At 46.4% G+C, this 25,924-nt stretch overlaps 1 protein-coding gene across 5 annotated transcripts in view; it reads left to right on the forward strand.

The window, feature by feature from the left end:
* Positions 1-25,924, forward strand: part of MOB3B (MOB kinase activator 3B) — a 200,919-nt gene that overhangs the window by 147,963 nt on the left and 27,032 nt on the right. For all 5 annotated transcript variants that reach the window (XM_033919933.1, XM_033919943.1, XM_033919903.1 and 2 more), the window contains exon 3: positions 13,743-13,945. In XM_033919933.1, coding sequence (XP_033775824.1) covers positions 13,743-13,945 — 203 coding nt within the window. The remainder of the gene's footprint in view (positions 1-13,742; positions 13,946-25,924) is intronic.

A 25,924-nucleotide genomic window follows, 5' to 3' on the forward strand; every position in this document is an offset into this window, starting at 1 on the left:
TTCTGGCAACCTGGAAAACTTTGACATTTTTAGACGCTTTGTTACCTGTCCATACTGCGAAAACAAAATCTCTATGGCTAAATTCAAAAATAATGGTGGGTGAACTCCAAAATTCTATGGAAGCAATGGGTGCAAGCAGGAATTCATTCATTAAATGATGTGATTGTTCAGAATAAGTTAGCCTCCTTGCTTCATTTGCAGCAATCATAGAATCTTTCAAAGACCCAATCTTTTAAAGTGTTGCAATTAAGGCAATCTATACAAAAGGGAATCCAGAATGGTGTACTCTTGCAAATCAGGGGAGCTTGCCTTTCTTGTGTTTTCAAGTAGATTTTCAGGTGGAAAACGACATATTCTTTCCTAAGGGACCTTCAGTCACAAGGGGGCACCCGCTCAAACTCAGAGGAGGGAGATTTGGTGGTGACACCAGGAAGTATTTCTTTACAGAAAGGGTGGTGGATCACTGGAACAAACTACCGGTGCAGGTGATCAAGGCCACTAGCGTGCTCGACTTTAAGAATAAATGGGACATCCACGTGGGATCTCTACGTGTGTCGAGCAGCACTCTGACTTAATGGGGTGGGACAGTAGAGTGGGCAGACTTGATGGGCTATAGCCCTTTTCTGCCGTCATCTTTCTATGTTTCTATGTTTCTATCAAGCTTCTAAATGGTATAAAATAATAACTGAATATATAAAGAAAATACTTTCTTTACCGAAAGGGTGGTAGATGCGTGGAATAGTCTCCCAGTGGAGATGGTGGAAATGAAGACTGCATATGAATTCAAGACAGAATGGGACAGGCATGTGGGATCTCTTAGAGAAAGGAGGAGATAGCAGATGTTGTGGATGGGCAGACTGGATAGGCTATTCAGCCTTTATCTGCCGTCATGTTTCTATGTTTTTTTTAAACCTTGTGACTGAAGAAAGGTCCATCATAACATAACATAACATAAAAATCCATTTATATACCACAATACCTTTCAGTTCTCAGCGGTCTACAAAGGAATTTAAAAAACTGTACATGCACAGTGAATTATAAGCTCATTTACAAAATGTATCAAATAGATAAGTCTTTAACATCTTTCTAAAAATCTAATTAGAGCTGGAACCTAATGTCAACTTATTAAAACTCTTGTTCAAAGAACCCACCTGATAAGCTAAGATTCTATGGATAAATCGCTTGTAAATACAACCTTTTACTGTGGGAAATGTAAATATAGTAAAATTACGAGTCAGCTTTCTGTCTACAAATTTAAGATGATTAACGAGATAAATTGGCACAAGACCATACAGTGTCTTATAGCAAATACAGCCCATTTTAAAAAGTATCCTTGCTTCAACTGGAAGCCAATATAACATCCGATAATATTTTGTCACATGAGCAGATTTTTTTCAAGTTAAAAATCAATCAAACTGCTGTGTTTTGAATGAGCTGTAATCTATTAACATTCTTTAATAAGAAACTAAGGGCCTTAGTAAAAGAGGGGGTAAGTAAATAATATTACATTAATCTAGGAGACTTACCCCCCTCTTCTACGAAACCGCGCTAGTGGTTTTTAGCGCAGAGAGCCGCGCTGAAAGGCCTGTGCTACTCCCGACGCTCATTGAGTTCCTGTGAGCGTCGGGAGCAGCGCGGACCATTCAGCGCAGCTCCCCTCGCTAGAAACTGCTAGCGCGGTTTCGTAGAAGAGGGGGTTAGAATCAATGATTGTACAAGAAGTCTGAAAGCTGAAAAATTAAAATATGATTTAATTGTCCGAAGTTTCCATAACATAAAATAACTTTTCTTAACTAAAGCATTAATTTGTGCATCGAATGACAAGTTACGATCCAAGTGGACTCCTAAAATTTTAATAACTGAGATAATGGGATAAGTAATCTCATTCAGTATTACTGTGCCCGCCTTGATTTTATTATATGGTGAGGTTAGAAAAAAAAAATAAAAAATTAGTTTTTTCTGTTATGTTTCAATTTAAAATCTCTCACCCATGATTCTACAGGAACTCAATGAGCGTCGGGAGTAGCGCGGGCCTTTCAGCGCGGCTCTCTGCGCTAAAAAATCACTAGCGCGGTTTCGTAGAAGAGGGGGGGTAAGTCTCCTAGATTATTGTAATATTATTTACTTACCCCCTCTTTTACTAAGGCCCTTAGTTTCTTATAAAAAAAGAATGTTAACAGATTACAGCTCATTCAGAACACAGCAGTTTGATTGATTTTTAACTTGAAAAAAATCTGCTCATGTGACAAAATAATATTGTTAAAAATTGTAAAATATCTTATGATATTGATGAAATAGGAACAACAATCAAACTTGTTAACTTTTGCTGACCCAGCTTCTTGTGTACCATGTAAAATTGCTTGCACACAGTTATCCAGTGTTCATTTTGAAACAGGTAGGCCTGTATTTCTTTTATTCGGTTGAATTGTTGGTCTGACAACTGCCACAGATGGATTAAAAGAGGCCTACTGAAGAACAGGCTTACCATGCTAGCTGCTGCTACACTACTGCTGTCACCCAGAGTGAAATTTGAAAGTACCTGTACAACTGTTTTGAAATGCTGGTACCAGCTTCCCCCCTCCCCCCCCCAGTAAAATGGACAACCTAGACAAAAGTGCCGTAAAAGATTAGCATTTCCAAATGTTTTTCCTGTTTGGTTCTAACAGCTGCTGCAACAGCAGGCAGAAGGGTGGCCTGCAGAGGGTGGGAAGATGAAGTATTAGTTTATCTATTAACCACTTGGCAGCTGTCAGCCCTTTGGGAAAAGCAGAGTTTGTGGCCCCTGGGATTGTTTTCCTTGGCATAAAAGGACAGACATTTCCCTGAGATAATAGCAAACATCTGTTTGGGTGGATAGTGTGTGTAGCTGAATTTCCAGAAGCAGTGTTTTTCAAGCCAGTCCCGGAGTACTGTAGCCAGTCTGGTTTGCATAATGTATGAGGTTAGATGTGCATGGATTGGAGGCATTGTATACAGATATCTCATGCATACTCTAGCAAAGTGTATCTTAAACTGTGTGCCGAGGCACACTAGTGTGCCTCCTGAGTTTCCTAGTGTGCCGCAGCACACTGAGGAGGAAGAGAGGCGCCTACCAGCTGAATTCCCTACACGGAACAGCGCAAGCGCTGCCTGATTCGCAAAAGGCCTGCATGTTTACCCCTTCTCTCTAGCGTCCTCCATCTTCCCTCTCTGGCCTCCCGTTCTCACCTTTAAAACTAATTACAGCAGCCTGCAGAGGATCGCCGGTAAGTAAAATGATTTTATTTTCCAATATAGTGATTGAGGATTTATATCTGCTGTGTGAATATGAAAAACGAGTGGAAAAAATTGCATTACAGTTAGTAAAGGGGATGGGATCTGGGGCAGAGCTTGGGTGGGCCTAGGGAGGTCTGTGGTTGGGGTACTCAGTTGATATTTGTTAGACTTAGGGGGTACTTAGTTTGAAGTAGTTGAGAAACACTGCTGTAGGCAATCAGCTGGCGCCAGTGCCTCTCTGTCTTTCTGGCCCTCTTCCCTGGCGTCTCAGGGCCCATCTGGAGGCCTCTGCACATGCACAGACTTCGACGTGATGATGTCACACATATACGTGATGTCATCAGGCGACGTCCGTGCACTTCTGGGTGCCTCAAACTATGGCCACTATCTTTAGTGTGCCCTGGCTCGAGAAAGTTTGAGAGACACTACTCTAGCACATACTTGAGAAGAACTGAGGCCTAGATTCTCAAAAATTTGCATTAAAAACCAGCAGGCCGCTGTTGCAGCCGTTTCAGTAGCGACTTAAAAAAAGCAGTCATTCTCCAAAAATGCTCATGCAAATGAGGTTGGTGAAGAGTAGCTAAGAATCGCTAAATTTGCAAGAGCCCATCGCTGGTAATAGCAACGGGCACATGTGCAGAATAAACACAAAAAAATAATCTCAACAACAACAAATTGAGCTGCGAATGTCAAGCAACCTTCCACTCAACAATGGGAGAGATGCTCACTCTCTTCCACCGCCAAGCAACACCCCCTCCCAAACACCCCCTTTGGAAGTGGGAGAGATGCAATCTTCCCCCCCTCCCCCCCGGTGCCTCCAACCCTCGCCCTCTCTCCCTTACCTTACTTAGATGGCTGGCCAGAGGGATGCCTACTGATTGGCCCAGATGCTTAATGCCCCACCCATAGGATCAGAGCCTTATGCTCCTCCCCGGTGCATCTGGGGAGAGCCTCAGGCCCCTCCCCGGTACATCTGGCCCTGAATGAGGATGCTTTGAAAGTGGTGGCAGTGGGCTGAGTATAGATTAAACCAATTTGTGGAGTGTGAGGAGAGAAAGGAGAAGGCTTAATATTCCATATTCAGTTGTAGACCAGAAGGCTGAATCAGCTCAAGTGTGAAACTTGAGAACAGAAAAACTAAAGGAAGATGATCAACAATTGCTTAATATTTCTATGATGCTGGAACTTTCAGACAGGGAAGTCGCAATGCCGGTAACACTTCTTATAGTTGCCTGAGCACCGGATAAGAATTGGCTATTAAGACTTTTCTTCAAAAATAAACAGAAAGAATTTCTTGGGTATAAAATGCAAATGTTTCCAGATCTGTCACGAGATATACAAAAACGTCAATGTGAATTTTTGTTGTTAAAGCCAGGCGTTATCGCTCTTGGGGTCGACCTTTTTCCTTCGATACCCATGTAAATGTGTGATATTGTATCAAATGCAAAAATGTGTTTTCTTTGATCCCAGCCAACTGACAACCTTCTTGTCAGCGGCTCACCTGAAAAAAGGAGGATAAATACGGGTACTCTTAGATTGTTTGATTTCCTTTCTCAGCTAACATAATTGCTAGTTTTTGCTTCTATTCTCTGTTATATTCTCGCTGATTCTACATCTTGGACCCTTATTGAGGACTTGAATTAGTTAAGCTATATTGTGATAGTAGATTATAGTTTGTATTGTATTTTATTTTCTGCCTAACTTTACCTTTCTGTACAAGTGGATACTTGATATATTATTGAAAAATGATAAATAAATAATGTGGGGAAAAAACCAGTTGCATCAGTGGTCAAGGCTTCAGGCATGTTTCCATGTATCCAGCATATTTGTGTTTAGGGTTTCACTAGTGTACAGCCTTATGGAATGAGCTGAAAACTGGTCTTCTCCTTCTCCCTATGCTAGCCATCCATTGCGCTAGGTACCATAGCAGATAGGAAAAATAAAGTACCCGAATAACAAGAAATGTAAGCCACATTGATCCATATGTTGGAAAATGCGGTATATCAGGCACCAATAAACCATAGCAAGCACTTTTCAAGACTGGAAAAAGAAAATAAGGGTTTTAATTTAAAATATTGTTTACCTTTGTTTTGTTTTTTTGGGTTGTGCAAATGCATACCCCCAGCTACATGGCACATTATATATTAAGAACCCAGTAAAATACCATTACCCCAGGACAAGCAGGCATGATATTCTCACATGTGGGGTGACGTCATCTACGGAGCCCCAGCGCGGACAGCTTTTCAAGCAAACTTGATTGAAGTTTCAAGTCTGCTACACTGCACCACGCATGTGCATGCCTTCTTGCCCACTAGAGGGCGCATCCCCACCTCGTGGTCCTCAGTTCAGTTTTTTCCGCGGAGCCAGAAGCCCTGTGGAAATTGAGCTCCTGTTTTTCTGCCTTCTGACACCGCGTCTGGGTTGTTTTGCTCGGTCGCTGTGCTTTATTTGTTGTTTTCCTTCTTAGTCACGTCGTTTATCGTCGAAAAAAAAAAAAAGTTTTATTTCTTCCGTTCGGCTCCGGGGGCTCCCGGGAGCCGCAGCCGCGGGACGTCGTTCGTTCCCGGCCCCTTTTCTTTTTCATGTCCCTTCCCTTGACGGGCTTTAAGAAATGCACCCGGTGTGATCGGTTGCTGTCAATTACCGATCCGCACCGGTGGTGCTTGATTTGCTTGGGTCCGGAGCACCCTACTGATTCCTGTGAGAGGTGCTCCACTTTTCAGTCCAGAGCGCTCCGCCGACGCCGTGCCCGGATGGCGGAGCTCTTCTCTGCAGACCCCGCGGCGGGGAAGGCCTCGACGTCGGCCTCGGCCTCGGGATCCTCGCCGCGTCCCTCGACTTCATCGAAGCCTGCTGCTCTGACAAAGCCTTCCTCGGGTAAGTCCCCGCTTCCCTCCTCAGCTCCGGGTTCGGCGAAGAAGCCATCCTTGGGCTCTTCGACAGCGGGTGGGTCGGCCTCGGCCCAGCCCAAGGTTGGCAAATCTAGTGCCCCGAGGGAATACTCGAGACCGAGGTCGCCCTCTAGGGAGCACCCCCCGGCCTCGGACCTACCGGCCATGATGGGGATCCCGGCCTTTCAAGACTTGCTCCGAGCGTTGATTACCTCGGAGCAGTCCGGAGCCATCGAGCAGCTGCAGCAGGCTTCGGCCTCGACTGCGCCGGTCTCGACGGCACAGGCCTCAGCGACCTCGGCCTCGGTGCCCTCGACGTCGGGTGCCGGTCCGGCCCCGACCTTGCCCTCGACTTCAACCTCGGAGGCCCAGCCTGAGAGAACCGTTAGGCCTAGGGACAAGGTGCGTCGGGTCAGGAGGATATCCTCGTCCTCTTCTTCGAGGTCTTCCCGGGGCTCCTCGCCCTCGGGTCGGCCTCGGGCGAGGCGTCGTCCGAGGAAACCCAAACGTTTTCGGGGTTCTCCTCGGAGGCGTGGCCGCTCTTCGCCGCTCGAGGGCGAGACCTTGCGTGTCTCGGAGCTCCGCCTCGACAACCCAAGCCTGATTCGTTACCCCGCGAGAGGGGGTTCGAGAGACTCTTCCCCGAGACGGAGGAGGCGCGCCTCGGTACCTCGGACCCCCGGGGTTTCTCCCAAGGGCTCTTCGGGGCACAGGCGTTCCCCGACCCCTTCGAGGTCGCTTGATGTGGCCTCCTGGGGATCGGGGTCTGGCAGGGAACCGCGGTATTCCCGCGAGGCTTCCCCCTTCTGTTCGGCGGGGAGATCTCGGACCCCCTCACCGGCCGCCAGAACATCCTCCTTCTCCAGGTTCGTGCAGGATATGGCACAAGCCTTGGGGCTTGACTTAATGGCGGGTTCTCAATATACTAAAGAGTTCCTAGAGGAGCAGGATCTTCCTACTCCCCCGAGGGAAACTCCTCGCCTTCCCCTGAATAAGGTTCTACATCAAACCTTCCTTAAGAACTTGGACTCCCCTCTTACAATCACTGCGGTGCCGTCGAAGATGGAGTCCAAATACCGGACCATTCTATCTAAAGGGTTCGATAAGCCTCAACTCTCCCATCAGTCATTGATTGTGGAGTCGGCGCTTAAAAAGACTCAACCCTCCAGAGTCTCGGCGGCGGTCCCGCCCGGAAGGGAGGGGAGGACCCTGGACAAGTTTGGTCGTCGCCTCTATTCTCAACTACGCATTTACGTTTTCATCCTATTTGCGTAGCATGGTGAAGGACCTACCTCAGTATCGGGAGGTCATGCCTGCTTCCCATCGAGAGGGGTTTGCCACATTCATCTCCAATTTGTCTCAATTGCGGCTGTACCTGTTCCACGCTGTGTACGACGCGTTTGAGCTTGCTTCGAGGGTCTCGGCCTTTGCGGTGGCTATGCGCCGGCTGGCCTGGCTCCGTACCCTCGATATGGATCCTAACCTACAAGAACGCCTGGCCAATTTACCATGCGTGGGTTCTGAATTGTTTGATGAATCATTGGAGGCGGCGACCAAACGTTTGTCGGAACAGGAGCGCTCCTTAGCCTCCTTGGTCCGTGCTAAACCTCGTGCCCCGCCGCAAAAATCCTTCCGGCCGCCCCCGAGGAGATACCCGCAGAAGTCTACCCCTGCATTTTCTAGACCTCCGGCACGGCGCCCTCCCCAGCAGGGTAGAGGGGGACAGCCGAAACCTCCGGCGCAGGGAGCGTCCAAGCCAGCCCCGTCCTTTTGACGGGCTGTGCGGATGGGGGCGGGCCCCCTCCGCAATATCACCGGACCCCCTCCCAATCGGGGGCCAATTCAGGTCCTTTTCTGTGGCTTGGACCGAGATTACATCCGACGCATGGGTGCTCCGGATCATCTCCGAGGGCTACTCGCTGAATTTCTCAGCCACGCCGCCGGACCATCCACCCGGAATGTGTCCGTCCAACCGCAGCCAACTTCCCCTTCTCCTTCTGGAAGCCAGGGCCTTGTTGAGCCTAAGGGCGGTGGAACCCGTGCCCCCAGAACAACGGGGAACGGGGTTTTACTCCCGTTACTTTTTGGTCCCAAAGAAGACAGGGGACTTACGCCCCATTTTGGACCTCCGAAAGCTCAACAAATTCCTGGTCTGGGAGAAGTTCCGGATGTTGTCACTTCCGTTTTTATACCCTCTGTTGGAGGAGGGGGATTGGATGTGCTCCCTAGGCTTGAAGGAAGCATACACTCATGTTCCGGTGCATCCCGCCTTCCGCAAGTATTTACGGTTCAGGGTGGGAGATTGGCACCTTCAATATCGGGTCCTCCCATTTGGTCTGGCTTCGTCCCCTCGAGTCTTCATGAAGTGTATGGTGGTGGTTGCGGCAGCTCTGAGATCCCAGGGGCTTCAGGTCTTTCCCTACCTGGACGATTGGCTCATCAAGGCCTCCACCAGAGAGGGGGTTATCTCAGCGACCCGACAGACTATCATCTTCCTTCAACGTCTGGGGTTCGAGGTGAACTTCCCCAAGTCTCAGTTGAACCCGACTCAATCCATTCAGTTCATCGGAGCCGTGCTGGACACGGTTCGCCTCCGTTCCTTCCTTCCTCCTCCTCGGTTGCAGGCACTGCTTCGATTGAGTCGCCAGGTTTCGCTGATGCCCGCAGTTTCGGCTCATCGCATGTTGGTGCTCCTGGGCCACATGGCGTCGACGGTCCATGTCACTCCATTTGCCCGATTACACATGAGGCTTCCTCAGTGGACCTTGGCCTCCCAATGGCGTCAGGAGTGCAATCCACTCTCTTGCCAGATAAGGGTGACTCCCTCTTTGAGACGCTCGCTCCGTTGATGGACAAACTCTTCCAATCTTTCAGGGGGTTTGCTCTTTCTCGTTCCGCCGCATCGCAAGGTCCTGACCACGGACTCCTCGGAGTACGCGTGGGGGGCTCATCTCGACGGTCTGCGGACCCAGGGTCTATGGTCGGAGGAGGACCGTCTTTGTCACATCAATGTGTTGGAGCTTCGTGCCATTTTTCTGGCAGCTCGAGCGTTCGGCCACCTGCTTCATGACCAGGTAGTCCTTGTACGCACGGACAACCAGGTGGCGATGTATTATGTAAACAAACAAGGGGGTGCGGGTTCTTGGGCCCTGTGCCAGGAAGCCCTGCGCCTTTGGGAATGGGCGGTCTCCCAGAACATCTTCCTACGTGCGGTTTACATCCAAGGAGAAAAGAATTGTCTCGCAGACAAACTCAGTCGTCTTCTCCAGCCGCACGAGTGGTCGCTAAACTCCCGAGTCCTACGCGAGGTCTTCGACCACTGGGGGACCCCTCAGGTGGATCTCTTTGCTTCCCCGGAGACTCGCAAACTGCCCCTCTATTGTTCCCGGATGTACGCCCAGGACCGTCTCGAGGCAGATGCCTTCCTTCTCGACTGGGGAGAGAGATTCCTTTATGCGTTTCCTCCTTTTCCTCTGATAATGAGGACGCTGGTTCATCTCAAGTCCTCCAGAGCCACTATGATTCTCATAGCGCCACGTTGGCCTCGTCAGCACTGGTTTTCCCTGCTCCTTCAACTCAGTGCCAGGGAGCCTCTACTTCTGCCAGTTTTTCCCTCTCTGCTGTCTCAGAGTCGGGGTTCGCTGTTACATCCCAATCTTCAGTCATTACATCTGACGGCTTGGTTCCTTTCCCCCTGACTTCGGCGGTCAGGGAGGTGTTGGAAGCCTCGCACAAGGCCTCGACTCGGCTTTGTTATTCCCAGAAGTGGACCAGATTTTCATCCTGGTGTGCCTCGCACCATCTGGACCCGAGTTTGGTTCCGGTGTCCTCGGTTCTGGAATATTTGCTGCATTTGTCCAAGTCTGGGCTGAAGACAACTTCCATCCGGGTGCATCTTAGTGCTATTGCTGCTTTCCATCGGCATCTAGAGGGTCGTTCTCTCTCTCTTCATCCTCTGGTGGTTCGTTTCATGAAGGGTTTAGTTCATGTTAATCCTCCTCTGAAACCTCCTCCTGTAGTTTGGGATCTGAATGTGGTCTTGGCTCAATTGATGAAACCTCCCTTTGAGCCAATGGACAAGTCTCTTCCTAAGTTTCTCACTTGGAAAGTGATCTTTTTACTTGCGCTCACGTCTGCTCGTCGAATTAGTGAGCTTCAGGCTTTGGTTGCAGACCCGTCCTTTACTGTGTTCCATCATGACAAGGTGGTTCTTCGCACCCATCCCAAATTTCTACCTAAGGTTGTGTCTGATTTCCACCTCAATCAGTCTATTGTCCTTCCGATGTTCTTCCCGAAGCCCCACTCCCATCCTGGTGAGGCGGCACTTCACACGCTGGACAGTAAGAGGGCGTTGGCTTTTTATCTCCAACGTACCAAGTCTTATCGGAAGGTTCCTCAATTATTTTTGTCCTTTGATCCTAATAGGCTGGGACATCCTATTTCCAAGCGCACCTTGTCTAATTGGCTAGCTGCTTGTATTTCTTTTTGCTACGCTCAGGCTGGTCTCACGCTCCATGGTCGAGTCACGGGGCATAAGGTCAGGGCTATGGCAGCTTCTGTTGCTTTCCTCCGGTCTACTCCTGTGGAGGACATATGTAAAGCTGCCACTTGGTCTTCGGTTCATACGTTCACCTCCCACTACTGTCTGGACACTTTGTCCAGAAGCGACGGTCGGTTTGGCCAGTCAGTGTTACGTAACCTATTTTCCTAAATTGCCATCCTCCCACCTGCCCTTTTTTGGTTGGCTTGGAGGTCACCCACATGTGAGAATATCATGCCTGCTTGTCCTGGGATAAAGCACAGTTACTTACCGTAACGGGTGTTATCCAAGGACAGCAGGCATATATTCTCACAACCCGCCCTCCTCCCCGGGGATGGCTTCTTTGCTGGTTATGGAACTGAGGACCATGAGGTGGGGATGCGCCCTCTAGTGGGCAAGAAGGCATGCACATGCGTGGTGCAGTGTAGCAGACTTGAAACTTCAATCAAGTTTGCTTGAAAAGCTGTCCGCGCTGGGGCTCCGTAGATGACGTCACCCCACATGTGAGAATATATGCCTGCTCTCCCTGGATAACACCCGTTACGGTAAGTAACTGTGCTATTTGCTACCAGTCTGTTATTCCGGTGTACGCTGTGAAGGATATATCCCAAGTCAGGTTTTTGTATTTTGCTACTTTCATATATCTGCACCCCACCCCCATTTTTCATATCATCAAGCGTTGTAGTACTCTTTACAAAAATAGAAAATGTTGGCTGGAAGAGGGGGGTTTATTTTTATATTGATACTGATTGATTATAAGTGCTTATTTGATTATTATTATTGGTATGTATATTGTATTGAATTTTTTGTTGGCTTTGAAAACTTAATAAAGATTAAAAAAAAAAAATAGGAAAGTTGCCCAAGCCCCCAGCTTTCTAGGACCCTCTTGCCTTTCTGGATGGTACATATCACTACCTAACCTACTGCTACCAACCTGGCAGTTTCCTTAGGAGTTATAGCTTACTAGTAATATAAGATAATCTACATCCTATTCCAGTGTTTCTCAACTTGGTCCTGGAGTATCCCTTTGCCAGTTAGGTTTTCAGGATATCCACAATGAACATTCATGAAATAGATTTACATATAATGGAGGCAGTGTATGCAGATCAAGTTTATGCATATTCATTGTGGATATCCTGAAAACCTGACTGGCAAGGGTGTACTCCAAGACTGATTTGAGAAACTGTTCCTTAATTAACCTCTGATCTGAGATGAGAATCCTCTTAAAGTAGAGCTGCTTATATGTTCATTTCATTTCTTAAAAAAGTATAATCCGGCCTGATTACTAGTAGCTATACAGGTAGAAAGCCTGCACTTGGAACCTTGGGCTTTGTGACTTTCTACAGGCCTCTAAGGCCGGGGGAGGGGGTGGAGGTAATACTGTGTTTCCCCGAAAATAAGACAATGTCTTATATTAATTTTAGGTCCAAAAAAGGCACTAGGTCTTATTTTCGGGGTATTTACATGATCATCTCTCCCTTCACCCCAATTCTTCCGCTTTCCTTTCTCTCCCCCCATATGTGTAGCATCTATCCTACCCTCCTTCCCATCCCTCGTGCAGCAAGACCCTTACCCAGCTTCCCTTCCCTCCTTCTCATCCCTTGTGCAGCAGAACCCTTGAGCGAGCACTGCCCTCCCCCCCAGCACCCGCACCCGCCATACAGCTGAATCCCCATCCTTCCCACCCTCCCATTGGAAACCTGCTGCGAGCCTTACTTACCTCCCTAAGCACCATCGGGCTTCATCAGTAACATGGTAGACTGAATTCACGAGCGGACAAGGCCGAAGCAGCCTGTTTAGCGTGCTGCTGGCCCGATGCTGCTTAGGGAGGTAAGTAAGGCTTGTGGCGGTGTTCCGATGGGAGGGAGGGAAGGAAGGATGGGGATTCGGCTGCTCGGGGGGAGGGGGGCAGTGCTCGCTCAAAGGTTCTGCTGCACAAGGGATGGGAGGGAGGGAATGGAAACTGCTGGCGAATCCCGGAACTAGGGCTTATTTTAGGGGTAGGGCTTATATTAAGCCCTACCCCGAAAATCCTACCAGGGCTTATTTGGGGGGGGGGGTCAGTCTTATTTTCAGGGAAACACTGCATGAGACAGAGCTCCTGCTGCTCAGAAGTTCTTCATCTTCCTGTGACTGAAATGTCTTGGATATGTGGAGGGCCAGGGTGGATAGAATTGTTTTAAATAAAGGTCCGGATTCTCTGACTGGCGCCGTTATTGGTGCCTACCTTAAAAGTGGATGCTGATCCCATGTCAATCACGTGACGGTGATGGTTACAGAATAGCGCCTTCGGCAAAGGTGGGTGCCAGAACTGTAGACCAGTGTTTTCCAGGCCTACATTTCCGGTGCCTACCTTTGATGTGAATTGAACCTCCATAGGTGCTTTAGGCCACCTAATGCCACTTGAGGCATTAGCCATGCCCACAGTGGCATTAGACGACCTAAAGCGACTACAGAGGTGTGATTTAGGTGCCTTGAAACTCAGTTAAAAACATTGTTTAAACGGCGTTTTTTGGGGGGGGTTTTACTGAGCTTGGGCACCTACCGGCACCTTAAAAAAACGGCGCCATTTAGAGAATCCAAGCCAAAATGCTTTTTTGAGGAAATATCTATCTAAAGTTAGTTTTTCTATTTAAGATATATTATGGTCCAAATGTTATTTATCATGAAATAAGGATTCGTTTTTAATTAGGTAGCGTGAGGCTGTATATTCGTACAATTTTTAAATTTTTTTATAAATGCATTCCATTAATCCATTCATAATGTCATGGGCAATTTTTCTATCTAGAAGATATTAACACAGATGCTTGGTTTTGCATTTCTCAAAACTGTAAATTTGTGTCTGCAGAAATAACAACATGCTTCTTCACAGCAAAAATCTTTCTGTAGAAAACCATGATTTAAATCAAATTCACCCTGTAGAGGGCCATTCTATAATCTAGGCAGCAAAGGTTTCATGCTTCCTCTGTGCATAAATGCACTTAAGTCCACCCTTACTTGTAAAAGTGCCACTTTTTTAATGTGTTCAATTTAAATAAATTCCCTCTTATTTTCAGGTGTTCCCTTCCCAAAGAACTTCCTTCAGATCTGTAAGAAAATACTGTGCAGACTCTTCCGAGTGTTTGTTCATGTCTACATCCATCACTTTGACCGGATGATCATTATGGGAGCAGAAGCCCATGTCAATACCTGTTACAAACATTTTTATTATTTTGTGACTGAGCTGAATCTCATAGATCGCAAGGAATTAGAGCCTTTGGTAAGTGGAAAAATAGGCAATAGTCTCAGTAATGAAGAATGATGGCTTCTCTTAGTCTGCCAAGGTCTGTTAAATCATTAATGTTACTTTTTGAGATTGTTTTGAGTATTTTAAAAAATACACTTCTCCCTCCATGTTCGCGGTTTCAGCAATCACGGTTTCGATTATTCGCGGTTTTAGCTTGCTGGCTCCTCCCCCCCAAATTACATCAGCTTGCATAGAGAAATTGCTGATTCCAAGTGTTTACACAGAAAAATTGCTGATTCCCAGCACTTTCTTCACCATGTTTTACCTCTCCTTCAGGAACAGGCCAGGCTTCCCACCATGTTATTCGCGGTTTCACCATATTCACTATGGGTTTTAATAGAAAACAGCGAACAACATATGAAAAAGTTATTTATGGTTTTTCTGTATTCGCGGGTCTGTTAATCCCCTATCACAGCGAATTCAGAGGGAGAAGTGTAGATTGAAAAACTTGAAACTCCTTGCATGCTTCCAACAACAACAACAATCTATATGCAACAGCAAGAGTTCCATCACGCAGTGGCGTAGTAAGAAGGGGAGGGCGAGGGGGTGGTCTGCCCCAGGCACCATCTTGCTAAGGGCACGGCACCCCTCCTCTTCTCCACCCACCCCTACCGCCCCGCTCCTCTCCTTGCCACGTGCCCCTTACCTTCCCTGTACCTTTTTTTTTACTTCCCTGGCACGAGATTGCTGCCCATGTTGGCATCGGCGTTCTCTCTGACGTCACTTCGGGGCCTGCACCTAGAAAGTGACGTCAAAGGGAATGCTGACACCGACTTGGGCAAGCTGCGCATGCCATGGAAGTTAAAAAGGTACAGAGAGAGAGAGAGCCTATTTCTGAGAATTTATCTGCTCTCTTGGAAGACTCACTTTCTGAAGTCTTAACTCGTGCAACACTTCTACTATCTTTTGTTTTTGAGCAAGACTTGGGGCTCCTTTTACTAAACTGCGTTAGGGCATTAACACGCGGAATAGCGCGCGCTACAATGTCACGCACGCTAGACGCTAACGCCAGCATTGAGCTGGCGTTAGTTCTAGCTGCGTAGCGTGGGGTTAGCGTGCGCTAATCTGCTGCTTGCGCTAAAAAAGCTAGCGCACCTTAGTAAAAAGAGCCCTTAAATGCAATGATGGGTCAGGTTTTTTTTCGTAATTCTCATCTTCTAGGATAGAAGGAAAAGATTCCTGGCACTGAGAGAGGAAACTCAGGCTTTAGGGGCTTCATACTTACAGGCATACCCCTGTAAATGTATAATAAAATATATGGGCATTAAATATGTATTTACAGATCCAAGTCATCTTAGGGCAAAGGTGGGCAACTCTGGTCCTTGAGGGCCAGAATCCAGTCGGGTTTTTAGGATTTCCCCAATGAATATGCATGAAATCTATTTGCATGCACTGCTTTAAATGCATATTCATTGGGGAAATCCTGAAAACCTAACTGGATTCTGGCCCTCGCGGACCGGAGTTGCCCACCCCTGTCTTAGGGCCTTCATAGATATTAAGAAGATCTCCAGTGGAGTTGAATTAATTAACCATGCATGATTAAGGAAAGATAGGTGGATTATTTTCAGTTTAATGCCTTTTCTTTAATGTTTGTTGCTTTTACTTATGAATCTCCTTTGATTTCTACTTCTCTCGCCCCTTTATTTTTTTCTTGGGGTCTAAGGAAGAGTAAATTTTTCTTTTCTTTTTAGAGATATGATAATTGCTTATTGATGTTAGTTGCTCTCTGTTTTTCTTGAACAAGGTGTATAATTTTTCAAAAAGTAGAAATAATTTTTTTTTTTTTTAAAGTACAGGGGCACTCGCACAGCAGGTGGGGGGAGGGGTGCCGCTCACCCTTACTGTGCTGCTGCCCTCATGGCAGGCCAGTTGCTATCAGTAAAGTACACATTAAAGACTCTAAAGTCATCTGTCTTCTCTATTTAGGGTTACCATTTAATTACACAGCTAAGCGATCTTCAGTTGTATATTGAGTACCATAATTGATTTAAATATTAGTGTTAATCCTCTAGAACTGATTCTGGTTTCACAGACCTGTTTGCTATGCTGTGAAGTTACTGTCTCACAGCAAGTTTGTTTTCAAAGTCTCTTTTGCCCTGCCATATTACTGTTTTGCTTGGCATTTCAGACCTTGTACTCATCCTTATTTTCATCATTCCATTTTCTGAAAGATGCACTCTTGGGTTTCACTGTGTCTTCTTCCTTACCATTAAACTACACTAGCCATTGTTTCACCTTCTTTCAACCTTTTTTAATGCATGAAGGGCATGATTCTGTATAGGATGCCCTGTCTCAGCAACCACCTAAGTCACTTTTGAAAATGGCACACAGGCGTCCTTTACAGCATTGTCACCCCAATTCTCTAACTGGTGTCCATGTCACAGATGCTGTTTAGAGAATGGCATTGTGGCTGAGCTGTTTGCAGCAAGAGTATCTCCCTGCCGCGATCAGCTGAGCGGCAGGGAACTTGCCCCCTTCGTGAAGTCTAGCAGCAAGAAGGATGCCCACTCCCTTCTGCCACCCCCCCCCCAAAGCATCCCCCAGCAAAAGGAGTACCCAATTCTTCCTGTCAGACCACCCCCTCCCCCCCAAAAAAAAAAGGCAGGGGGGATGCCCACTCCTTCCTGCCAGAACTTCCCCTCCACCACCCAGCGACCGACTGACTGTCATCTTATTACCCTTGATGTCCCGAATGTCATCAAAATGTCTTCCTTTCAATATTTCCTTTATCTTCAGGTAAAGAAAAGTCATTGGGAGCCAGATAAGATGAGAAAGGAAGGATGTTCCAATACAGTTACAGTAAAACCTTGGTTTGCGAGCATAATTCGTTCTAGAAGCATGCTTGTAATCCAAAGCACTCGTATATCGAAGCAAATTTCCCCATAGAAAATAACGGAAACTCAAAACGATTCGTTCCACAACCCAAAAACTTTAATACAAAATACAGTAAAACCTTGGTTTATGAGCATAAATTGTTCTGAAAACATGCTTGTAATCCAAAACACTCGTATATCAAAGCAAATTTCCCCAAAGGAAATAATGGAAACTCGGTTCAGCAAATGGCCACTAGGATGGTCTCAGGCCTCAAGGATCTCCAATATGAAGAACGTCTAGGTAAGTTGCAGCTATACTCTCTCGAGGAACGCAGAGAGAGGGGAGATATGATAGAGACATTCAAATATGTTACTGGCCATATTGAGGTAGAAGAAGACATCTTTTTCCTTACAGGACCTACAGCAACAAGAGGGCATCTGTTAAAAATCAAGGGTGGGAGATTTCATGGGGACACTAGGAAGTATTTCTTCACCAAAAGGGTGGTTGATCTTTGGAATAATCTTCCACTTCAGGTAATTGAGGCCAGCAACGTGCTCGATATTAAGAAAAAATGAGATAAGTATGACTGTTCACTTCGAGGAAGTGATTAGGGGGGGAGGGTTTTTAGAGTGGGCAGACTTGTTAGGCCGATGGCCTTTTTCTGCCGTCATATTCTATGTTTCTATAGATCATACCGCGTAGCCAGTGAAGGGAATTACTCTAAACCATGGAAAAAACCCTCAGGGGTTCCCCAAGGCTCCTCACTATCACCCACACTATTCATCTATTAAAAAAGTTAAACTTAAACCATTATATATATCCAGATGATATATCCTTCCTAATCCTCTTAAATGACATAACAAACGAAACAATAGATAACCTTTCTCACATAATGACCGAAATCGAAAAATGGACAACTGACTTCAAACTGAAACTAAACACAGAAAAGACAAAAGTCTTCTTGGCAAGCCCCAAGGACAAAATTACCAGAACATCATTACAATTAAACAGCCACGAATACCAAATCTCCAAAACCATAAAAATACTGGGTATCACACTGGACACACACCTAACCATGGCAGACCACACGAACTTAGTGATAAAGAAATGCTTTTGTACACTCTGGAAACTAAGGACCATTAAAAAATACTTTAACGCTACGTCTTTTAGACTACTGGTGCAGTCTCTGATCCTATCAACACTGGACTACTGCAACATTGTTTATCTAGGTATCCCCCCCCAAAAAAAAATAAAATTAAGAATAGTGCAAAACACAGCAATTCGCTTGATCTTCGGATTGAGGAAAAACGGCCACTTACTTCAAAAAGTTGCACTGGTTGCCAATGGAGGTGCAAATACTGTTCAAATTTGCCTATATTTATTTCAAGCAGGTCTGGGGTCTAGTGCCTTCCTACCTGCTACCACACCAGAAACCGAAACATCTTTACGTACCCAAAGATCACAGGCTGCAAATACAAATCCTTTTTAGATAGGACCTTCATGTTCCAAGCAGGCAGGCAGCAGCCCTGGCTGGATAACTACATAAATGGAGCCAGTCTGATCTACGGCACATTCCGAAAATCAATTAAAACCGTTCTGTTTGACAAATTCATCTCCTAAACAGAAGCCTCTCCACTCACAATGATCTATTCGGGATCCGGAAGGTTCGCCCCCCACATTTCGCCCCCAGCAATTCGCCCCTCACATTTTGCCCCCGCACATTTCGCCCCCCGGATGTTTCGCCCCCACACATTTCGCCCCCGCACATTTCGCCCCCCGGATGTTTCGCCCCCACACATTTCGCCCCCGCACATTTCGCCCCTGAGCGTTGGATTATGTGTACTGCACATTTCGCCCCTGAGCGTTCCTCCGTTCTCTCTCTCTCCGTACCCCACCCCCAATCTCACTTACCCGAAGCAGTAGTGGCAGCCTGTGAGCAGAGGCAGTGCCGTAAACAGGCTGCTTTCGGCCAGCCCTGGCAGGGCCTTTCCTCTGCCGTGTTAGTCCTGACAACACCCACTCCCGCAGCTAAAAACGGATCGGCTGGCAAAAAATCTGACTCCTCCCGGGATGACGACTGCAAAGAGACGAAAAGCACTGATCCCGATAGCACTGGAGGCCCCGGACCCACCCCCAATCCAGTGCCCAGCTGTGGCGGCCCAAGCCCTGTGGGCAGCGGCTGGAGGCCCCGGACCCACCCCCAATCCAGTGCCCAGCTGTGGCGGCCCAAGCCCTGTGGGCAGCGGCTGGAGGCCCCGGACCCACCCCCAATCCAGTGCCCAGCTGTGGCGGCCCAAGCCCTGTGGGCAGCGGCTGGAGGCCCAGGACCCACCCCCAATCCAGTGCCCAGCTGTGGCGGCCCAAGCCCTGTGGGCAGCGGCTGGAGGCCCCGGACCCACCCCCAATCCAGTGCCCAGCTGTGGCGGCCCAAGCACTGTGGGCAGCGGCTGGAGGCCCCGGACCCACCCCCAATCCAGTGCCCAGCTGTGGCGGCCCAAGCACTGTGGGCAGCGGCTGGAGGCCCCGGACCCACCCCCAATCCAGTGCCCAGCTGTGGCGGCCCAAGCCCTGTGGGCAGCGGCTGGAGGCCCCGGACCCACCCCCAATCCAGTGCCCAGCTGTGGCGGCCCAAGCCCTGTGGGCAGCGGCTGGAGGCCCCGGACCCACCCCCAATCCAGTGCCCAGCTGTGGCGGCCCAAGCCCTGTGGGCATACAGGGGGCCAACGGAGGCTCAGTCGAGCAGGTCAAGGTAGCTCCGGGACCAGGCGGCTTGACGGCAGCGGCTGTGGCAGCAGTAGGAGCTGGCGGCGGTGGCAGCCAGGGTTGGGCCGGGGGCCCCGGGGCCAGCATCACATCCATCCCGGACTCGCTGGGAGGCCCCTTTGCCAGCGTGCTGTCCTCGCTGCAGAGACCCGGCATCCCCAAGACGGCACTCGTCAAGAGCAGCATGTTTTGAGGGCCGGCAGCAGGGCTTCGGTGTTGGACTATGAGGGCGCGGGGCGCCGATCAGGAGCTGTCCACGGTGCCGGCCGCTGCCTCGGAGCTTGGGCGCCCACCACAGACTGTCTCGGCTCCTTCCACCTCTCTCTCCTCCTCCCCCCCCCCTCCACCATGGGGCTTTTTTTTAATGCATTTGTTCTTTCATGACAAATATTAGTTGAATGCAGGGGCGAAATGTGCGGGGGCGAAATGTGTGGGGGCAAAACATCCGGGGGGCGAAATGTGTGGGGGCGAAATGTGTGGGGGCGAAATGTGTCTGGGGGCGAAATGTGTCTGGGGGCGAAATGTGGGGGGCGAAATGTGAGGGGCGAATTGCTGGGGGCGAAATGTGGGGGGCGAAACTTCCGTGAACCGATCTATTCTCCCTCTATCTACCTCGATGTAATTTGCTGTCCTCTACCTATTTCTTATGTAGCCCTCACTTCTTGCATCCTGTAATTCGCTGATTGTCCAGCCTTCTTCGAATGTGAACCGCCTAGAAGTCTTTCGACTATGGCGGTATAGAAGAATAAAGTTATTATTATTACTATTATAGCACAGCCAAAAACACAGGGCTCCCTTTATGAAGATGCGCTAGGGTTTTTAGCACACGCACAAAAGCGGTAGCTGAAAATCTACCGCCTCCTAAAAAGGAGGCAGTAGTGGCTAGCGTGCTCGGAAATTTAACACGCACTATTGCACGCATTAAGGCCCTAGCGCACCTTTGTAAAAGGAACCCATAGTCTTGCCTCTCCTTTGCTTTTGTTCATTGGTGAGCTTCTTTATGACCCATTTTTTGCACACATCTTTTCATGCCAAGATTAAGATTTTCCTGTATCTCTATTGATGCTTCTATACTTCTCATAGTCAGCTGACCATTTTGATGCACAATTCAACAAATTTTTGCAATGTTTTCATCAGTTCTGGTCATTACTGGCTGCCCTGAACTTTCTTCATCGGTGATGCTTTCATCCCCTCAGAAAAACGTTTAATCCATTTCTGCACTGCCATTTTATTCATGGCATTATCCCCATAAACTTGGACTAACATGTCCCTGATTTCACTTCCACTCGTGGCAAATTTAGCTAGAAATGTAATGTTTGTTGCTTTAATTCAAGCTCCGACATTCTCGCGAAGGCACACAAAAAACACATGACAACAATAGTGAACGCCACTCAGCAAGACACCGCCACACATCGACATGAACACAGCTGTGAGACAATGATATACCAAGGTTATGAAACCTTGCTGAGTTGTTTGAACATTGCTGCCAACGTAAGCGCACAGTGGCAAGTTCGCAAACTTAATTGTCTGAACTCGTATGAAAAATACCAGAATGAGTAATACCTGCCCTGCAACTGGTATAATTGTCCAAGCTTGCAACTTACATAGAAACATGACGGCAGATAAAGGCCAAATGGCCCATCTAGTATGCCCATCCACTGTAACCATTATCTCTATCTCTCTCTGAGAAGATCCCACCTGCCTATCCCAGGCCCTCTTGAATTCACACACAATCTGTTTCCATCACCTCTTCCAGGAGACTGTTCCACGCATCTACCACCCTTTCTGTAAAAAAGTATTTCTTAGATTACTCCTGAACCTATCACCTCTTAACTTCATCCTATGCCTTCTCATTGCAGAGTTTCCTTTCAAATGAAAGAGACTTGACTAATGCACATTTATATCATGTAGATATTTAAATGACTATCATGTCTCCCCTCTCCCGCCTTTCCTCCAAAGTATACAGAGATCTTTAAGTCTGTCCTCATACGCCTTATCATGAAGCCCATCCCACACACTATTTTAGTAATAATAATAATAATAATTTTATTTCTTATATACCGCTGTACCGTGAGGTTCTAAGCGGTTTACAGTAGAAACAGAAGAAATGCAATAAGTAAGATTAATTAAGATGAAGAGAAAGTACTTAGAGTTCCCTGACTGTCCCAAAGGCTCACATTCTTGCTAAAGTACTTGAGAAAAGTAGCCTTCCTCTGGACCAACTGCATCCTTTTTATATCATTTTGAAGGTGCGGCCTCCAGAATTGTACACAATATTCTAAATGAGGTCTCACCAGAGTCTTATACAGGGGCATCAATACCTCCTTTTTCCTACTGGCCCTATCTCTTCCTATGCACCCTAGCTTTCTTCTAGCTTTCACCGTCACCTTTTCAACCTGTTTGGCCACCTTAAGATCATCACATACAATCACACCCAAGTCCCGCTCTTCACCCCCTAAACTGTACCATTCCCTCGGGTTTTTGCAGCCCAAATGCATGACCTTGCATTTCTTAGTATTAAATTTTACTGCCAAATTTCAGACCATTCATCAAGCTTCACCAGGTCTACTAGCATTTTTTTTAAAGAAAAATAGGCATCTACGGTACTTTTCTTTATAAAATAGCACCTAATTAATCACCTTTTTACCCTCTTAGGCTAGGTGCCATGTTAAACAGTTCATATAAAGATGGCTCTGTTTCATTGTGTTTTTGTCTAGGAATAAAATTATATTCTTTGGGGTCAGTATTCATCCTGTGTCAGTTGGTGTTTTTTTAACACTGGTTGCCACAGGTCACTTTTGACTGGGTATTCTGTGCTGGGCCAAATCCGGCTACTGATTCTAAATATCCAGGTCTTCTGTGGCTGCCAGAAGTTATCCAGGTACTGTTTTTATTCAGTTCCAAATAGCTATTCAGGCAGGTAGCCATTTCTGAAATCCGATCGGCCCAAATATTTATCTGGGTACCAACACTGAATGCTACCAGTGCCCAGAGAATGTCCAGCTCTGTTTTTCTCTGCCCTCAGACTGTGCTGGCACTGCCAAGATAATGCCTGGGCAGTTTGTGCAGGTATTCAGTCTGGTTAAGTGCCACTGAATATCTTCTTCAGAATCAGTCAGCAGGCGATAACTGGTCAGGAGCTGAAAAATCATTAAGTTTACCATGTTTATTTGCCCTCACCGCTTATGTACGGTCTTTAGTTAATTCTTGTTAACCACATTGAATTTCACAGTGTATCACGTTATGCAAATAAAATGTTATGTTATTAAGAGTAATACTAAAGAAAGGAGATGTGAAAAGCCATCAGTGTGTTTGCATTCCCTCACAAAATGTTGACACATGTGACTGCATTTTAAATAACACTTGGCCTGTACCAATACCACAAGTATTTTAATTTGCAGCAACAGCCTCCCACAAAAATAGCTTGCCAGGATCCTTCCATCCATCCTTTGTGTCACAAGGAAACAGTTAGTCACTGAAAATAAATAACATGAGAGGCTCAGCAAAATGATTGTATTTTCATTTTACCCATAAATTCATGGAAATTTGTTTAATAGTTGCCAAATAATATTTTTTTTTCTTTTTTGACTAGAAGCTATTTAAAAAAAAAAAAAATACTATCGCAGCAATATTCATAAGCACTTGTGCTATTAGCAGTTGCACCCACCACATAAGGCTTTCCCCCCCCCTTTTTTTTTTTTTTTTAATCACTAGACTTTATTTGCATATCCTTGGACGTATAAGTTCCTACACATCAGAGTTTTATATGTCCAAAAAGTAGGAGTGATTTGGGTACTTTTTTATGGTGACTTAACCACATGACTGTTGCAGGGAATATGCTACGTTCCCAGCTGTAGTAACAGGGCAGAAACTTTGCAAGTGATTTACTAACCTTGAAGTAATTGGATATTTCAGATTAATAAATTGTATGCAAATGGTTTTTCTTTTTTTTTTTTTATGAGCTTGTGATATTTTTATTTTTATGTTTGAGAGTTTCTATACCGCTTCTAAATTCAGAGCGGTTTACTTGGGTTTCTGCAAAGGTATTATGCTACATGAGCTTCTGTAGAGATGTTACCTCACAGATTTACAATACATGGACGCTATACTGAAATACACAGAGCTCTGTGGTGGTGTTGCAATACAGTTATTAATATTGGCGTGATTATGCCACAATCATCCTACTTATATGCACATGTCTTTACCAAATCACTCGTCCTACCAGATTTTCGTGAGAAATGTGAGAATTTAGTTGCTCCTGGCACCTTTATTTTGGGATTGTTTAGAGCAGGGGTGTCAAAGTCCCTCCTCAAGGGCCACAATCTAGTTGGGTTTTCAGGATTTCCCCAATGAATATGCATGAGATCTATTTGCATGCACTGCTTTCATTGTATGCTAATAGATCTCATGCATATTCATTGGGGAAATCCTGAAAATCCGACTGGATTGCGGCCCTCGAGGAGGGACTTTGACACCCCTGGTTTAGAGTAATGGTTATATTTGCTGATGATTCCAAAAAGGAAACAGAGTGACAGGATGACTCAAAGATTCCAGAGGGCTGGCCTAATACGCATGGAGTAACCAAGGTTATAATCCTGTATTGCTAGCTTGTTTAATTTTTTGCATTAGTACAGTGGTAAGTCATTGGCTGGGGGCCTGGACTTGGTGATGGGAATATCGCGCGTGAGACACCAGCACGACAACAATCCAGCGCTGACAATTCAGCGCAAGACAGAAGCACGCCGCCGAAAAACTTATTTTTTAAGAACTCCAACGGAGAGTGTGGGGGGGGGAACCCCCCACACTTTAATGCATAGTGTTCGCGCTGCCGTTGGGTGAGGTGTGGGGAGTGCAACCCCCCACATTATAGACAAAACGGAACTTTTCATGAAAAAAAATCAGAAACTGTTCCGTTTTCTCTATAATGTGGGAGGTTGCACCCCTCACACACACCCCCAACGGCAGCGCAAACACTATGCATTAAAGTAGGGGGGGGTTCCCCCCCCACTCCCCGTCGGAGCTCTTAAAAAATAAGTTTTTCGGTGACGCACTTCTATCTTGCGCTGAATTGTCGGTGCGCTGGTGTCTTGCGCGCCACTGACTATGAACCCCTGGACTCTAGATTGAGCTTGGAACTTGTAAGTCAGAGAGAAATACGTGGTCTGGAATGACCTAGCAGTAGAGGTAGCAAAGGCCTTCACCATTATAGAATTTCAACATGCTAGGAGAAGAGAGAGAGGATAGAGGTTAAGAGATTGCTTAGAACTGGGGGATGGGGGGGATGCTGTTCTTGGGTTAAGTATGGGAATTTATATATATATGGTCTTCTACAGAAAGCAGTAGAGAACTCGAAAAGAGGATTAACTGGGCTGATAGATTGGACCAGTTTGTCCTTAACCTGTCATCCTTTTCTGTGTTATTATGTTGATAATAATCAAGTTGATGTTTAAACCCCATGGACAGTGTTTTTTTTGGGGGGGGGTTATGCTGGTCACAGTGCTTAAATACAGTGCATAACAAATATTCAATGGCACTATCCATATAGTGCTTCAAACAAAGCGACACTCATCAAAGCTCTTATTATTCAGTACTTTCTTTCACTTGAATTCTTTTTCTAGCTTGCTTCAATAAATAACTTCATCATTCATTCATATATTAGAAATATTTTTCACAATCTTCCATTCTTCAATTGGCCTCAGGGCTACACTTGAATTATCTATTTCATGTACAGTTCAAGTATTTTGTAGCAAGCCTCCTCATTGGTCAGACTTAGTCAAGCATTTTATAAGATTAATATTAAGCCGATAGAACTTATCTTAATTAGCAACAAAGAGGAACTCCGACATGAATTCGCTTTTCGCTATTAGTTGTTTCAAGGAAAGTCCCCTATAATAAATATGAAGCACCATTAGAAACTAACTAACAAAGTTAAATAACCCAGCAAAATAAATCTATATATACATATTCTCACCATTTAGATCAGACCACCACACTCTCCGTGCGGTTCTAATATGGCGGTGACATCTTAGTGCAACAATTAAGTATACATTCAACTCTCATTCCTCCAATCACAAAGCTCTCCATAAAGGCCCTCCCACTTTCAGAGCTACGTCATCCATTCTAACTCTGCCTTCAGCCCCATAGGGCCAACAGCTTTCAATTCAAAAATCCATTTCTGCTCGCGATAATTAAGGAATCTTTCTAGTGAGCAGCAGTAAATATTCAGAGACCACTGACCGGTACCGACTCTATGAATTGTTTGGCCTAATGGTTATCAGTGATATTCCGTCACTACCCATATAGCAATATGGATAATTGACTATGCAAAGAGTTAGAATGCCCACATTATATCCTTTATAGTGCTACTGAAAATTC

The sequence above is a fragment of the Geotrypetes seraphini genome, chromosome 1 (genome assembly GCF_902459505.1).
Source record: "Geotrypetes seraphini chromosome 1, aGeoSer1.1, whole genome shotgun sequence".
NCBI lineage: Eukaryota > Metazoa > Chordata > Amphibia > Gymnophiona > Dermophiidae > Geotrypetes > Geotrypetes seraphini.